Source organism: Polyodon spathula, chromosome 3 (assembly GCF_017654505.1).
Source record: "Polyodon spathula isolate WHYD16114869_AA chromosome 3, ASM1765450v1, whole genome shotgun sequence".
In the NCBI taxonomy this organism is placed as follows: Eukaryota; Metazoa; Chordata; class Actinopteri; order Acipenseriformes; family Polyodontidae; genus Polyodon; species Polyodon spathula.
In genome coordinates this window covers 62,682,185-62,699,102 of record NC_054536.1, presented here as the reverse complement: position 1 = coordinate 62,699,102, position 16,918 = coordinate 62,682,185, and the positions used below count along the sequence as shown (strand labels likewise).

The 16,918-nt window shown below is 36.8% G+C and overlaps 1 protein-coding gene across 3 annotated transcripts in view; it reads left to right on the top strand.

Moving 5' to 3' along the window:
- Positions 1-16,918, top strand: part of LOC121313287 (transcription initiation factor TFIID subunit 2) — a 47,504-nt gene that overhangs the window by 1,883 nt on the left and 28,703 nt on the right. For all 3 annotated transcript variants that reach the window (XM_041245665.1, XM_041245667.1, XM_041245666.1), the window contains exons 5-17: positions 188-306; positions 1,638-1,779; positions 1,928-2,159; positions 3,625-3,809; positions 11,753-11,866; positions 12,817-12,916; positions 13,002-13,087; positions 13,899-14,034; positions 14,252-14,406; positions 14,706-14,820; positions 14,904-15,013; positions 15,632-15,697; positions 16,585-16,837. In XM_041245665.1, coding sequence (XP_041101599.1) covers positions 188-306; positions 1,638-1,779; positions 1,928-2,159; positions 3,625-3,809; positions 11,753-11,866; positions 12,817-12,916; positions 13,002-13,087; positions 13,899-14,034; positions 14,252-14,406; positions 14,706-14,820; positions 14,904-15,013; positions 15,632-15,697; positions 16,585-16,837 — 1,813 coding nt within the window. The remainder of the gene's footprint in view (positions 1-187; positions 307-1,637; positions 1,780-1,927; positions 2,160-3,624; positions 3,810-11,752; positions 11,867-12,816; positions 12,917-13,001; positions 13,088-13,898; positions 14,035-14,251; positions 14,407-14,705; positions 14,821-14,903; positions 15,014-15,631; positions 15,698-16,584; positions 16,838-16,918) is intronic.

The following is a 16,918-nucleotide window of genomic DNA, read 5'->3' as shown; positions in this document are numbered from 1 at the left end:
GATGGGGTTTGAGTGGTGGTATAGTTCTAGCTGGGACAGGGTGTCACGGACCTTCCTAATGGATTCCATTCTGCAAATGTTCATTATAAATGCTAGCATGATTCTCCTTATGTTGTACCCCTTATGATGGAATAAACCATTTGTTGTGCTCTGCATACCATTTAATTCGCTGTATTTCGGATTTCAGGAGAAATCTGAATTACTTTTCTAATGCCTATGCGGCTGCAGTCAGCGCTGTGGACCCAGACAGTGGAAATGGAGAGCTCTGCATCAAGGTGCCATCCGAACTGTGGAAGCAGGGAGATGGTAAGAAAAGAATAGGAGGCTTGATGGTTCAGTGGTTAAACAAAGGGGCTTGTTACCAGGAGGTTCCTGGTTCAATCCCGTCTCGGCCACTGACTCACTGTGTGTGACCCTGAGCAAGTCACTTGACCTCCTTGTGCTCCATCCTTCGGATGAGATGTAACACCAAGGTCCTATTGTAAGTGACTCTGCAGCAGCAGTTGTGGTTAAGGCCCTGTGTAAATCGTGATTTCAAGGACTGTGCTGAAATCGAGAAATTAGCCCAATACCGCACATTTTTTCAATATTTTTGAGAAATAAAAAATAATAATTATTTGTATTTTATACAAATAAAATCACAATTAACAAAACTGTACATCTTTTGTGTGCCTGCATGTACTATTCACCATGCACATAGTTCTGTGCAGTGATTGTTATGTGACTATATGCAATCTAGGCGGGAAATTAAAATACTGCACACTAAACAAGAAAATGGATGTATCTAAAAAGGCTATAAATGTGTCTGCAGCAGATCACATAAAGCAGTATCCAGCAGGAGTTTCCACAGCAGTGGAGGTAAGCTTTTTTGTACGTCCTGCAACATTACTGTAGATCACTACCAGAAATTGTTGACGGGTATTTAGATTCACGTATTCACCAAAAGAGTGACAGAAATTTAGAGCAGTACCATGACTGCTTTACTTGCAGACAAACAAAAAAAAACAGTTCCTTTCATGTTCCAAAAGTCAAAACTACATTTTGACGGGCAGGTGTTTTTTTTTTTTTTTTGCGCACAAATACACCTCTTGAAAATTGGACAACCAAAACTTAAGTAAATTCTTCAGACTGAGTGTAGCAAGTGGAGTGATTCCTTCAAAAGCCCAGCTGAGACATGAATACTTACCTAAAGTTGCAGAGTATCGTAAGCAGGAGATTATGGAATTGGTAAAACAGTCTGGTTGCTTGTCAGTGGTCGCTGACGAGTCGGCAGATGCCCAGGATCATGTATTGCACATTGTATTTGTTCTGCAAGGCCTAAATGGTGAACATGCATCTGACGTACTAAAACTGAAAGCTGTCCTTGCAGGTACACTTAGCTTACAGGCTGTTTATTACAACATTTCACAAGCGATTGTGAAATGCTTGAATAACTTTGACATTGATTTTGATTATGTAAAAAATAAACTACACATAATTTACAAAATAGTTCCATCCACATTCCGTGAAATACAACGCAGGGCCTTAGTTCACCCCAAAGTCTCTGCAAGTCACTTTGGATAAAAGCTTCTGCTAAATGACAAAATAAATACAAAAAAATCTGTGATCATTCAGTTAATTGAATTCAATGCCTCTAGAATTGAAGGTGCTGAAGGTATACATTGAGTTTTCCCTGGACCAGCCAAAAGGAGGACTTCACTTTGTTGTGCCTGATGTGGAAGGCAGCATGGCAGAGAGAGGAGCCCATGTTTTCTCATGTGGATACCAAAATGCAACAAGGTAATTGTTGCAGATATTTATACTTACTAAAGCAAAATGTGTTCTCTTCTAAAAGCACGGTGTTACAGGTACTATTGATACATGTTAACTTTTCCAGTGACTTTTTAATCACCGTCTACAAATAGGTAACTTTGCTTTCTGTTTTCAGGTTCTGGTTTCCCTGTGTGGACTCTTATTCAGAGCTTTGCACATGGAAGTTGGAGTTCACAGTTGATGCAGCAATGGTAGCAGTTTCCTGTGGAGATCTGGTTGAGACAGTCTACACCCATGACATGAGGAAGAAAACTTACCACTACATGCTGCCTATTCCAACTGCAGCTCCCAACATATCGCTTGCTGTTGGGCCATTTGAGATTCTTGTGGACCCATACATGCATGAGGTAACTGTTTGAAAATAGTATGAAACATATATTTAGACACGTAACCTGGCATTACATGTTGACTTTTTTCATATAATTTCATTTATGTCTCAAGTGAAATAGAAAAATATATTGATAAAAAAGTGTACTGTATTTAAGTGTCATGTGTAGAAATGTCACAACAAGATATATACAGTAGAACATCAACATCACAAATACGAATGTCCCATGGTTTGGTATATATTATGGTGGGCATGTGAATGACTACAGTACTGTAAATGAAACAGAAAGGTTTTGCATCTTATAATGGACTCTTAAGCATCCTGTATACCTTTACAGTGGTTCTTTGCATCTTATAATGGACTCTTAAGCATCCTGTGTACCTTTACAGTGGTTCCTTAGAATCTGGGTTTGTTTGCAAACAAAACAGGTGAAGAGAAAGCGTGTTGTTTCAGGCTCCCACTGATGCAGAATTTCCTCATACCTTCAGACTTGGTGTTATAGTACCCCAGTGTTCACAAGGAACACATTATTTAATCTTTGCTGTATCCCATCCATATTGCAGCATTTTTTAAAACATTTCCTGATAGTTTTGATATTTCTTTAATCACATATTTAAATAAATTAGTGAGTTACTTTTACTCAAGAACGTTCTAGTGTATTCAGTTCATGCTCCCACCTGTAACAGTGCTGATGCACTGACTGAAATGAGTGATGTATTGTCAAAACAGGAAACCACCACTGTTACAGAAGGGAGCGTCATATGTTTACACTGATTCATTTTTTTTTCTCCTGGAAATGGAATTACATATTGCTTTATATTTTTCCATATACATAACGAAAAACTGACAAATTGAAAAATGTGACATTTTCAAACGTAACGTGAAATACTGTACTACTGTTATAGCTTATGGTAGACTTTTGCGATTTCGTTTTGTAGTTTCTTTTGTTACCTGGTGTTAAATAAAAGATCTCAATTATGCTAATATAATTTGTTTTTAATGATCTCTCAATCCTAAAATTCTAATGATGCTCAACTTTTTGCTATATCTGTACTGTATAGCCAATAATTGGTCTGCCAAGAGTTTTATATTTTGGACTGTGATGACTAATTGCCTTTCCTAAACACTTCGGCAGGTCAAACAGCTATATATTAAGAAGATAAGATTGTATGTTATATGAACTACTGACCTAAGTAGAACTTACTTCTTAGTAGTCTGTACTAATCTACACTAAGGTTAGTAGCTAATACATAAATACCTCATCATAAATTAAGATTTAAAAAATATTTTTCACTGTGAGAATGTTAAGAAAAAATGTTTTTCTGTGCATGCTCTATATTTTTCTTTAAGTTTATGGAGCAACATAGCAGTGGAGTTATTTCACTACAGGCCAGCAGGTGGAGTGATACCTCTAAAGGTGTTGTCTTTTGTGTCAGTAAGCAAGCAGTATTATTTTATGCCTTGTTTTGTTTTATTTTCTCCAGGTTACACACTTCTGTTTGCCTCAGCTCCTTCCATTACTCAAACACTCAATGTCCTACCTTCATGAGATCTTTGAATTCTTTGAGGAGATCCTTACCTGTCGATACCCATATTCCTGCTTTAAGACGGTGTTTGTGGATGAAACCTATGTACAAGTATCATCGTATGCATCCATGAGTATTTTCAGGTTAGTGTCAGCCACGAAAAACCATCAATTATTATTGGGTCATTCCACACCCAGTGGATTACATTTTGGGATCTTCCCCACCTCCCCATCTTAAATTCTTTTGGTATCACATATGGAAGTGTTTTAGGGAGAATTGCACAATAATAGCTCTCACTATATTACCTATTGGTATTGCCATAGGTGTTAAAGCACAATGCTCCAGTATACTGTACTTGCAAGAACTTCTGAGCCATTGTAGTTATTGCATTCTCTGTAGAAGTTCCAGGTTATCTGTCAGCAACAAAAACTATCAATGCAATGTCAGTGTGACAGGGTAAATGGTTACTGAGTTATGAGCCCCCAAAGTGGACATCAGGCCAGCGATGACACCCCTTCAGCACCCCAGAACTCAAAAAGCATAAAGCTGTCTTGGGGTAAGTGATGGAACGGCAAATTGTGGTTTATATGTAAAATGTTATAACCTGACCTATGTATTGTGTTGTACACAGTTTGGCAAAATTGTATTTGTGGCCAGCCACTTGAAGACACTGGTCCCTACTGCAATGAAGAAAGGTCTTTCTAGGACAGTTTGAGTCAGTTATTTAAAAAAAAATCAGCCTATGGCAGCGATATGATCCGTCAGACGCCTGCTAAATCTGCTCTGAACTAATAGGACATAATAGATTCCAACCAAAAATCAATCTCGTCTGTCTGTCTTTAATTTATTTACCAGTTGAAAGAGATCCAGGCAACCATAAAGGGAAAGCATTTTACCTTAACCAGTTCACAGCATATTTAACACAGGCGTGATGCTCACATTGCTGGCACAATTGTTTTATTATATTATTTCAAAACACTAATATGGTTGACCTATAAATACATTTCTGTATTGCCACAGGAACTAGTCTCCTCAAGAGATGGACACAAAACAAAATTTTGCCCACTGTATATGTACTATACTATAGATATTGTACATAGTTTAGCTGGTGATTTTTATTGTTTCTCTGTTCAATCAGTAATTTGCTATCCTAGCGGCATGTAAACCTACAATATACCATTAGTGAGTGTATAAAAAGTGTGCCAATTTTAAGGATAACATGTTCCATATTTAAATAGGACTTTTTTTTTTTCCAGACTGATAAAAAAAACCCCATAGCTTTATTCTATTAAAAGCAAAGTGTGTATCTGCTATTCCTTTCGAATACTGGGGTGCTAGAGATGCCATTTCTGGCCTGGTTTCCACTAGAGGGCACATAGCTCAGTAACCAGTTATAAAGAATGCAACATCAAAGGAATGTGAGACGGTGGTGACCATTTGATGTGGAATGACCCTATTTTATTTGACCTATTTACCAAGAGTTGAATGGCCCTGCAGGACTTGAATTTGACTACCCTTAGTGAAAATACCTGTAAAAAATGTATGGAGACATTGCAGAACTCACCTTGTGCTATGCCCACTAGAGGGAGTCATTATGCTTCCATCAGGTGAGAGTTAAAGACATTAAATGTAAATTGTTTCAAAATAATTCTAAAACTACACTGACTATGTGTGTGTGTGTGTGTGTGTGTGTATATATACACGCACACACACAGGCGGTTCTCGCACTTGGGACACAATTGGTTCCTGAAGGTCGTGTTGTAAGTCAAAGCACATTTTCCCATAGGAACAATGTTATAAATTGAGGTTACATTCCTGTCTCTTCAGCCAGAAAATAGTTTTATAAAAATGACCCGTTATGTTGTACTAATGCAAATATTTATTTAAATCTGTACACTCAGACTATTCATATTACTCAGACACCTACCTGGCTTGTTTAAAAGTACAGACTCAGGCTTTCTAATGACATATTCAGTGTGTGTGTATGTGGTACTGCTAGCAGGAAGTACGATCGCCTGAAGTTAAGACCCTCATCATGTGACAGAGTTCACAATTCCGCTGGTTTCCTTTTGATTCCGCTGCTTTTACCAGTCATTGTTAAGGACAAATAAATTAAAAAAAAAAAACCCTAGACTAAGTCAGGGCGACCACGGCAGGTACTGCTGTTCGGACACCGAGCATGCACACATGACGCATGTCTCGTGTCATAAATGCCGCATCGATGTCGTTAGGTCGAAGCAGGGTAATAATGCAAAAGAATCGTAAGTGCCGTGTGTCATAAATCGAAGCGTCGTAAGTCGAAGATTGTGTGTATGTGTCTCTCTCTCTCTCTCTCTCTCTCTCTCTATATATATATATATATATATATATATATATATATATATATATATATATATATACATACATATACAGTACTGTGCAAAAGTTTTAGGCAGGTGTGAAAAAATGCTGTAAAGTAAGAATGCTTTCAAAAATAGACATGTTAATAGGTTATATTTATCAATTAACTAAATGCAAAGTGAGTGAACAGAAGAAAAATCTAAATCAATCCATATTTGGTGTGACCACCCTTTGCCTTCAAAACAGCATCAATTCTTCTAGGTACACTTGCACAAAGTCAGGGATTTTGTAGGCATATAGTCAGGTGAATGATTAAACAATTATACCAAACAGGTGCTAATGATCATCAATTCAATATGTAGGTTGAAATACAATCATTAACTCAGAAACAGCTGTGTAGGAGGAATAAAACTGGGTGAGGAACAGCCAAACTCAGCTAACATGGTGAGGTTGCTGAAGACAGTTTACTGTCAAAAGTCATATACCATGGCAAGACTGAGCACAGCAACAAGACACAAGGTAGTTATACTGCATCAGCAAGGTCTCTCCCAGGCAGAAATTTCAAGGCAGACAGGGGTTTCCAGATGTGCTGTCCAAGCTCTTTTGAAGAAGCACAAAGAAACGGGCAACGTTGAGGACTGTAGACGCAGTGGTCAGCTAAGGAAACTTACTGCAGCAGATGAAAAACACATCATGCTTACTTCCCTTCACAATCAAAAGATGTCCAGCAGTGCCATCAGCTCAGAATTGGCAGAAAACAGTGGGACCCTGGTACATCCATCTGCTGTCCAGAGAAGTCTGGTCAGAAGTGGCCTTAATGGAAGACTTGCGGCCAAAAAGCCATATCTCCGACGTGGAAACAAGGCCAAGGGACTCAACTATGCATGAAAACACAGGAACTGGGGTGCAGAAAAATGGCAGCAGGTGCTCTGGACTGAGTCAAAATTTTAAATATTTGGCTGTAGCAGAAGGCAGTTTGTTTGCTGAAGGGATGGAGAGTGGTACACGAATGAGTCTGCAGGCAACAGTGAAGCATGATGGAGGTTCCTTGCAAGTTTGGGGCTGCATTTCTGCAAATGGAGTTGGGGATTTGGTCAGAATTAATGGTCTCCTCAATGCTGAAAAGTACAGGCAGATACTTATCCATCATGCAGTACCATCAGGGAGGCATCTGATTGGCCCCAAATTTATTCTGCAGCATGACAACGACCCCAAACATACAGCGAAAGTCATTAAGAACTATCTTCAGCGTAAAGAAGAACAAGGAGTCCTGGAAGTGATGGTATGGCCTCCACAGAGCCCTGATCTCAACATCATCGAGTCTGTCTGGGATTAGATGAAGCAACTGAGGCTGCCTAAATCCACAGAAGAACTGTGGTTAGTTCTCCAAGATGTTTGGACCAACCTACCTGCCGAGTTCCTTCAAAAACTGTGCAAGTGTAGCTAGAAGAATTGCTGTTTTGAAGGCAAATATGGATTTGATGTAGATTTTTCTTCTGTTCACTCACTTTGCATTTTGTTAATTGATAAATATAATCTATTAACATGTCTATTTTTGAAAGCATTCTTTACAGCATTTTTTCACACTTGCCTAAAACTTTTGCATAGTACTATATATATATATATATTAAGTAGGCCTTAATAGTAATTGGTCTATCTATCAGTTAGAAATGACAATAATAATAATAATAATCTTCCACGCAATGTCCTTTTTTAGAACTTGGTAGTTGGTTATACTGTATTACTTTTGAATTTAATGCTGCAGCTCTTATTTTAAATTGCTAAAAACAACTGCGGCGGTAATTAGAAGTACTATGATTTTCCAAAGGCTCAATTTTTATTGCATTTTTTTACGGTATTTGAGGGAGGTGTGTATGTAAGTCTATTTCTGCGGCTACAAATTGATCAAGATGACGAAGAAGTCCTACAACTTTAAACAGAAAGCTGTTGAGCTTGCAGATCAGATCAGTGTTTGACTAGGTGAGGTCACATACCAGTGTAGCATGGAGGGGGAAATAATTCGAAGAGAGAAATTTCAATTCAACACCATCGGTTTATTTTCCCTTTCTTTTCTAAGAGTTGCAAGGCTGAACTCTTTAATATAACATAGCAAACATCCAAAACAGAAATGCATTTAAGAAACTTAAACAATAATAATACAGCTTCTGCATTACAACTAAAATTACACATGCATAATGTTAGTTACATTTTAAATAGTGAGCAGATAGGTTTGTTGATTGTTTGAGTAGTATTGTTCCTTGGGATAACAAAATACTGAGCTCAAGTTATGTGATTTTGTAAAAATGCCAGGTGCACAGTGTTTGGTATTTGCGTTAATTAAGAATCAGTATAAACAGTCAGTCGAAAAGACATCATTTTAACTAATACAAGAACAGCGAAAGATATGACCATGTCCCGCTTGAGTAATGAAGATCACGTGGTTGCGATCGGCATGATTGAAGGCAGCCTGTCTCGGAGAAGTTGCCTGGAGAATGAGATTTTCAACTTCAGCAGTCACCAGATTAGTCCAGAGAAACCAGGATACCGGTTCTGTGAGGGACTGGCCACGTCCTGGAAGGAAGAGGGTCACCACACCGGCTCAGGACCGTCACATCCGACTGATCCATCTGCGTAATCGTTTTCAGACTGCAGTGGTTACAGCATGAGAAATTCCAGGAAGAAATAGCCCGCATATCAGCAGAATGACTGTAGCTCGCCATTTGCATGAAAATGATTTGCATGCTCGGAGACCATTCAGGGGTAACGTGTTGACAAATGAGAGACGAAATTGTCGTCTTCTGTGGGCCAGAGAACACCTGAGGTGGCGGCAGAGAGAGTGGTGCAGTGTTTTATTCACCCATGAATGCCGACTTCAAGAAAACAATGTCGAGGTCTTGTCGTAGCCAGCTTTTTCTCCTGACCTTAGACCAATAGAACATCTGTGGGACCAAGCTGATCAGGTCTATGCACAGGAGACAATTGTGTTAATACTCAGGGAGGTGATACTGACTTTGTAATGTTTTCATTTTGACAGTGTATCACGTTTCATACAGAAATCTAATCATGAGTCTTTGATCTGTATTTTTGTTCACATTTTCTGTGATTTTGTTTGATACCTATGTTTAAAATATTTGTTTAAATGCATTTGACCTGAGTGTTGCATTTATTTTGTGCATCTGTGTGTGTGTGTGTGTAGCTACACACACACACACACACCCCTCTGGAAAAAAATTAAGAGACCACTGCAAAATTATCAGTTTCTCTGGTTTTGACAGTTTATAGTATGTGTTTGGGTAAAATGAACATTTTTGTTTCTATAAACTACTGACAACATTTCTCCCAAATTCCAAATAAAAATATTGTCATTAGAGCATTTTTTTGTTCAAATTGGTCAAAATAACAAAAAAGATGCAGTGTTGTCAGACCTCGAATAATGCAAAGAAAATAAGTTCATATTCATTTTTAAACAACACAATACTAATGTTTTAACTTAGGAAGAGTTCAGAAATCACTATTTGGTGGAATAACCCTGATTTTTCAAGCACAGCTTTCATGCGTCTTGGCGTGCTCTCAACCAGTCTTTCACATTGATGTTGGATGAAAATTCAAGCAGCTTGGAAAAAAAATTAAGAGACCACTGCAAAATTATCAGTTTCTCTGGTTTTACTATTTATAGGTATGTGTTTGGGTAAAATGAACATTTTTGTTTTATTCTATAAACTACTGACAACATTTCTCCCAAATTCCAAATAAAAATATTGTCATTTAGAGCATTTATTTGCAGAAAATGACAACTGGTCAAAATAACAAAAAAATTCTAGCCTTGATGCAGTGTTGTCAGACCTCCACCACATTTCATAATGCAAAGAAAATAAGTTCAGGTCTCCGTCATTTTTTAAACAACACAATACTAATGTTTTAAATTAGGAAGAGTTCAGCAAGGCTGGAATCAAGATTTGTCTTTGTGAAGGAATGAATCAAGCCAAGTACAAGGTTGTCCTGGAAGAAAACTTGCTTCCTTCTGCTCTGACAATGTTCCCCAACTCTGAGGATTGGTTTTTCCAGCAGGACAATGCTCCATGCCACACAGCAAGGTCAATCAAGGTGTGGATGGAGGACCACCAGATCAAGACCCTGTCATGGCCAGCCCAATCTCCAGACCTGAACCCCACTGAAAACCTCTGGAATGTGATCAAGAGGAAGATGGATGGTCACTAGCCATCAAACAAAGCCAAGCTGCTTGAATTTTCACCCAACATCAATGTGAAAGACTGGTGGAGAGCATGCCAAGACGCATGAAAGCTGTGCTTGAAAAATCAGGGTTATTCCACCAAATAGTGATTTCTGAACTCTTCCTAAGTTAAAACATTAGTATTGTGTTGTTTAAAAATGAACCTGAACTTATTCTCTTTGCATTATTCGAGGTCTGACAACACTGCATCTTTTTTGTTATTTTGACCAGTTGTCATTTTCTGCAAATAAATGCTCTAAATGACAATATTTTTATTTGGAATTTGGGAGAAATGTTGTCAGTAGTTTATAGAATAAAAGAAATGTTCATTTTACCCAAACACATACCTATAAATAGTAAAACCAGAGAAACTGATAATTTTGCAGTGGTCTCTTAATTTTTTCCAGAGGGGTGTGTGTGTGTGTGTGTGTGTGTGTAATTTTAGTGCTGCTATATTTACTCCTACACTAATACCATTACATAGTGCTGTGTATCTACAGTATTCATTTTTTTTGTTTGGGTTCCATAAACTTTAAATGCCTTTATGCTCCAGTGTTATTTTTAAATATGTTTTATTCAAGTTTATTCATTTTGTTTCTATTTGTAATGTTTTGCCATGATGTATTTTTGTATGTGTTTCTTTATGAAGTGCTGCATTTATTTGAGCTGGGCTAGACAAAAAATGTACATATTTTATTATTGAGAGCGGCGTTTATTACAGATTTGATATCTGAGTGTGGTGCTTATTCAAGGGCGGTGATAATTCAAAGTAATATAGTACTTGATTGGTTGCTTGTTGATTGCAATTTTCAAGTAGCAGTAGAGCGATGATGTTCATTCCCACAGTTTGTATCTAATTAAGCTGTTCACACAGTAAAATTTGAGCTGATTCAAAATATTTAAAACAGTAGTAGGCGAGTACCACTTTAAATAAAATAAATAGGTACTCTAAAGTAAAAGTAGGCCAACAATGCATAGTTTGATTTTTATTTTCAACATATTGAAAATTATAAACAATTTTAAATAAAAGAAAATCAAAATAGCTCAGGCTGAAAATCCTGCAGTGCAAAAAAAATGTTATTGCATTCTTACAAATTGCATAAATTGTGTAGCACCTCAGGGGCATACATACGTACTGACCTGATTAACAAAAACAGTAGATATCAACAGTAAAAAACCATCAAACACTGGTCTTGTTAATGGCTTTGCAAAGCCATCTGGACTTTGAGTATAGGGTTTCTCCTGGCAATATTGGTCCGTGTTTTTGGAAAGTCATATATTTTTACTTAATGACAAGTGTTCTTTGAGAATTTGAAAGGTTTCATTTAGTTTATTTGTGTTTCTGCTCGCTATCACAGAAAACTGAATGTGACAAAGAACTCCAGTTTGAGGACACAAGGTTGTGTGTTTTCACCCCTTTTAAATTTTGTTTTTGCCATTTCAGTTTTAATGATGCTGACCTTGTTTTTAAACTTTTGAAACTTAATGCTTGTTTTCATATTTCCCTGCTTGCAGTACAAATCTTCTGCACAGTGCCATGATTATAGATCAGACCCCCCTGACCAGACGGTGTTTAGCTGAAGCCCTGGCACAGCAGTTCTTTGGCTGCTTTATATCCCGAATGTCCTGGTGAGTAATTTGAGATGCAGGCTAAATCAGCTTAAACAAGAAAATAAGACTTCAGATGAGAGGGGGGGAAAAAAGGACTTTGATTTTAGAACTAAGCTTATCCTTAAGGGATGTGAAGTAATACCTTTTGAGAAAGCTTGCAAAAGCATAAAATGAAACATGGGAATTTGACATGAATTTGTAATTTAATAATACAGTTATCGAAACAAATGTGTATGTGCAAGCTAGTAAGATGAGAGAAATCTGCTTCGGAGTCCTATTAAAACATAATTGAAGTGATTTGCAGTAGTTTGACGTTATAATATGAAGTTTAACCAAGATTTTGTATTATCGGTTAAACATCAGCATATGACATTGATATTTTCAGTAAAGTGTAAGGCCTTGTGGGGAAATTATTTTCAAGGATTGCTGTAATTGTGAAAGAAACATATCCAGATGTTTGCTAATTCAAAACAATAGACATATTGTGTACTCTTGCTTCAAAACTGAAATCAGATGTAGAAGTTTGAAGTCCAATTTTACTGATTACCATAAAGTTCTAGTTGGATGGAAAATATAGTTTCCTTTGTAATATGGAATGAAGTAGGCTCTTAGATTTAATTACACAGTTCAAAGACCCCCCTACGTACAATTCTGTTGTAAGGGCCAGAGCTTAAGATCACAGTGTAAAAAACACCTGTGACAAATTAAATTAAGATCTTGGTTCTAAAATGCGTACAGTATTATATCCATGAAAGTGAATTAAGCAGTGGAGTGCGCTTTATCACAATTAAGAATTGTAACGAGACAAAGTCCAAAATCTCTGGTAATTCCCAATATGAAGGGTGTTATTGCAATTATATAGCAATGAAGATAAGGAATTTGCATTTTATTTCTACTGTATTTTCATTGCTGGTGATGAAGTCTCTCCTAATGCTTTTATGGTCTTTAATATTCCCTGTTTGTCGTAGGGCTGATGAATGGGTTCTGAAAGGGATATCTGGATACATTTATGGACTGTATTTGAAAAAGACATTTGGAGTAAATGAGTATAGACACTGGATCAAAGAGGTAAGTCTAATATATAATTTTGTGGTGTTATCTGGTTTTATTGGACTTGAAAAAACTAACAACTTTTCTTTGACCAATTTTAAAGGAATTGGACAAAATAGTGGACTATGAGTTGAAGACGGGAGGGGTTTTACTCCACCCAATATTTGCTGGAGGCAAGGAAAAGGACAAGTAAGTCTTATACTGTCAGAATATTTCACCTCTCTTCAACGTTCATCATCCATAGATAATCATGAGTCAAACAGTTGGATAGTGTATGGTATCTAACCAAAAAAATCTACTTAAATATCCAATTTAAACTAAAATCCAAGTTATGTTAATTGTTGAGTTGGCACCAGAGACAGTCACATTTTGAATCTGGTAAAAATGTAACTAGTAAAATTCACAGCTAAACTTCCTTTTATTTGTGTTTTAAGACTATTGTGCTATGTCAGTTAGCTAACTTACATGGTTGTGAAATACACAGTCTGTGCTACACATTACAAGAGCTTTGTTTGTCCTCTCTCAAAATGTAATACGAGAGTTTTGATTTATACTAGGTTACTTGCAAATCATTTGTTTCTGTTTTGGTTCAGTTGAAAGAATATACAACAATGACCTAAGTTGGCAGTGTCAGACTTCTCAATAATTTTCAAGACAACATGAATAAAATGTTATACTGTATACAAAAATGTATTATGTAAAAACATATAAAATGATGCATTACACTTAATGAAAAAGTGAAATAATGTATGCAGGGAACTGTCATTCAATTAAAATGTTTTAAAATGTTGACAATGTTCAAATATTAGAAAGTAGTACATTTTAGTATTTGTTTTTAAATGTGCTGTAAAATATTTAATACAATTTCATCACTGAAAAACAAATAGCATGTGTTTTTGGCGAATTCTGTATATAATATGTTAAAATCCTTTTCAGATAGTGATTCCAGTTTTACAGTATGTGATTTGTGGGATGCAGAACATTGTTTTTCATTTTTCAGCCCCATGCCAAACCTTCATTTTTCAATAAAACACCCCCACACACTGTGCTGGGAATACTACAAGATGTTCCAGTGTAAAGCCCACCTTGTGATGAGACTGATAGAAAACAGAATCAGCATGGAGTTCATGCTACAGGTGAGCCAATCATTTCCCTGGATTTATGCCTATTTCATAGTTACATTATTATGACAAACCTATTTTACTTAACATGATTTCACTTAAACAGCTGTGTTGTCTCAAGTGAAGTCCCAAAGACAACTTAAATTGGTGACAACAATCATCCCTTAAACATTTTTAGTGTATCAAGGTCTTAAAAGTAGTTAACAATAAACATGCTTTTGTCTTTTTAAAGGTGTTTAACAAACTTTTGAGTCTGGCGAGCACAGCATCGTCTCAGAAGTACCAGTCTCACATGTGGAGTCAGATGCTTGTGTCAACATCTGGGTTCCTGAAATCGATCTCCAATGTCTCTGGGAAGGACATCGGTCCCTTAATTAAACAATGGGTGTATCCTTTCAAACCTAGTGCAAGTAGGAAGCATATGCACTGAGTAATCAATCAATGTAATACTTTGATCAAGCTGCTAGACTGAATAACCTAAACAATGTTAGACGTTTATTGTTAACATGTACTTGTCCCATGTAAACCTGGTAATCACTTGCATTTATATCTAAATATTTCTAATAAATAAATAATAGTAATAATAAATAAAAGCATAGAATAATTTGCATATCTCATACATATTTATGTAAGATAATAGCTTTAAAGTCTTCTTGTGTCACAGTAACCTTAATTGAGTATTGCAGAGACCAGAACTCAGTGGTAAAGTTCTTTGGCAGCTTTGCCTTCAACAGGAAAAGAAATGTCCTGGAATTAGAAATAAAACAGGATTACACCTCGCCAGGCACCCAGAAATATGTGGTAAGGGTCCAGTACTGAAAGTTATTGTTTTGGCTATACTAATTCAAGATAATCTTTATAAATGTATTCTTTGTCTCTTTTAGGGTCCCATCAAAGTGACAGTGCAGGAGCTGGACGGATCATTCAACCATACATTACAGATTGAAGAAAACAGCCTCAAACATGATATCCCATGCCACTCAAAGAGCAGACGGTAAAAAAATAAATAAAATACAAAATACATAATTCTTGCATTTATAAATGCATGCTTTTATAAATTGCAGTTCTAGGAGATTATGCCAGTGTATAACAACAGTTGTAGCTCCATTGGTTGGTGATATCAATTGACATGCAGGGTAAAATTTAAGGCTCCCTTTTCATAGCAATTGTAGCTTGAACCTGTTACAAATGTCCAGTTTTTTTTATTTGTTTGTTTTATTTATATTAAAACGAGGAAAAAACGTGGTTTAACAAGAACAGATACAGAATTCAAACCCCAGTCTTGATTGATGCCCTGGTTACCTTCTTTCTTGAGCCTTGATATCGTTTAAGTACTGTAATTATTTGACCTGTAAGATGGCTGCCACAGTATAACATTAAACTTCATGTGACTTTGATTTCCGGATGGTAAAGACTTAATAATTTGAGATACTCGGTACACATGTATATTTTGTGAAACCCTGTCAAGTTTGATTGTGATGGTCATAACTTACCTCGGGCCAAATTAATAGTATAGACCATATGCTAACAAACTACTGGCAAATAAGATTATGAAGTATGCTTATTTTACATAATATACTGTGACTCTGATTCCTTTTTTTTTTTTTTTTAGAAATAAGAAAAAGAAAATCCCACTGATGAATGGAGAAGAAGTGGACATGGATCTGTCCGCAATGGAGTAAGAGTTTCCTTTTAATTAAAGTCTGAAACTGACAATTTCCTATCCCTCTTCCTCTTGGTAGGCAGTTGAGTTATTTGCCTAGATCGCGATCAGTTTAAGTTTCTCAGGGCAGGTCTAGTTCGTTCCTCCTGGACTGTGTAAACTATGTAGAGCTTGTCAAGTGATTAACAATAGTAAGCTTAATACTTAAGACTTATGTTTTTCCACAGAACAAATTGCAGCACAGGCAAGTACAGGGTCAGACCCTCTGTCTCAGTATTTTTTTTGCCTCAACTCTGACCTAGAGGGAGCAGCTTTCTTATGGTCAGAATGCAGTTCAATCCCAGTGCTTCAATCACAGGCCTGTTTTAAGCAAAACATACTAATACTGCTGATAGTGCCGTCAACAAGATAATTAGCTGAGATTGGCAAGCTCTTTTCAATTTAGAGTGCCAGTTTTCACTGTTTCTTACTTTGACTTTGGAGATGAGGTAAGGTTAAATCAACTAGGGAAAGCAATCTTTCTTATTTTGGAAAGGATGAAGTGTCTGGTTTGAAAGAAAATAACTTTTAGTTCCTTCCATAGTTGTTTATGGTTTAGTTTTACTGCAAAATAGGTACTAATGAATGTGTGGTTAAATGTGTGTGGAGGAAGTAATTAACTGTTTGCAATGTGTTGTGCTTTTTATAGGACGTCTGTAGTGCGCTTACGATTTAGCCTGTAGTTAGAAGAAACTTCAAGTTCTCTAAATTGCATGTTCAGCTGACACAAAGTTAATGCTCTTTGGTGTTTGCTTGAATTCACAATAATTGAGCTTTTCCTGCATTAACAGACCAGCCAACTGAACTGTCAAACTGGAGTTGGGATTTCTTTTTTTCTCAACTGTGCTTTTCTTAAATTTCAGTGCTGATTCCCCTTTGTTGTGGATAAGGATTGACCCAGACATGTCAATATTAAGGAAAGTAGAGTTTGAACAGGCAGACTTCATGTGGCAGTACCAGTTACGCTACGAGAGAGATGTAGTGGCACAGGAAGAATCCATAGCTGCTCTGGAGAAATTCCCTACACCAGCATCTCGTTTGGCGCTCACAGACATTCTTGAACAGGAGCAGTGCTTCTACAAGGTCAGAATGGAGGCATGCTTCTGCCTTGCCAAGGTGAGATACTGAGTAAAAGTGAACCTTAAATTCATGTTAAAGTACTTGTTTACAAGATACTTATGTAGTTTTGATCTTTTA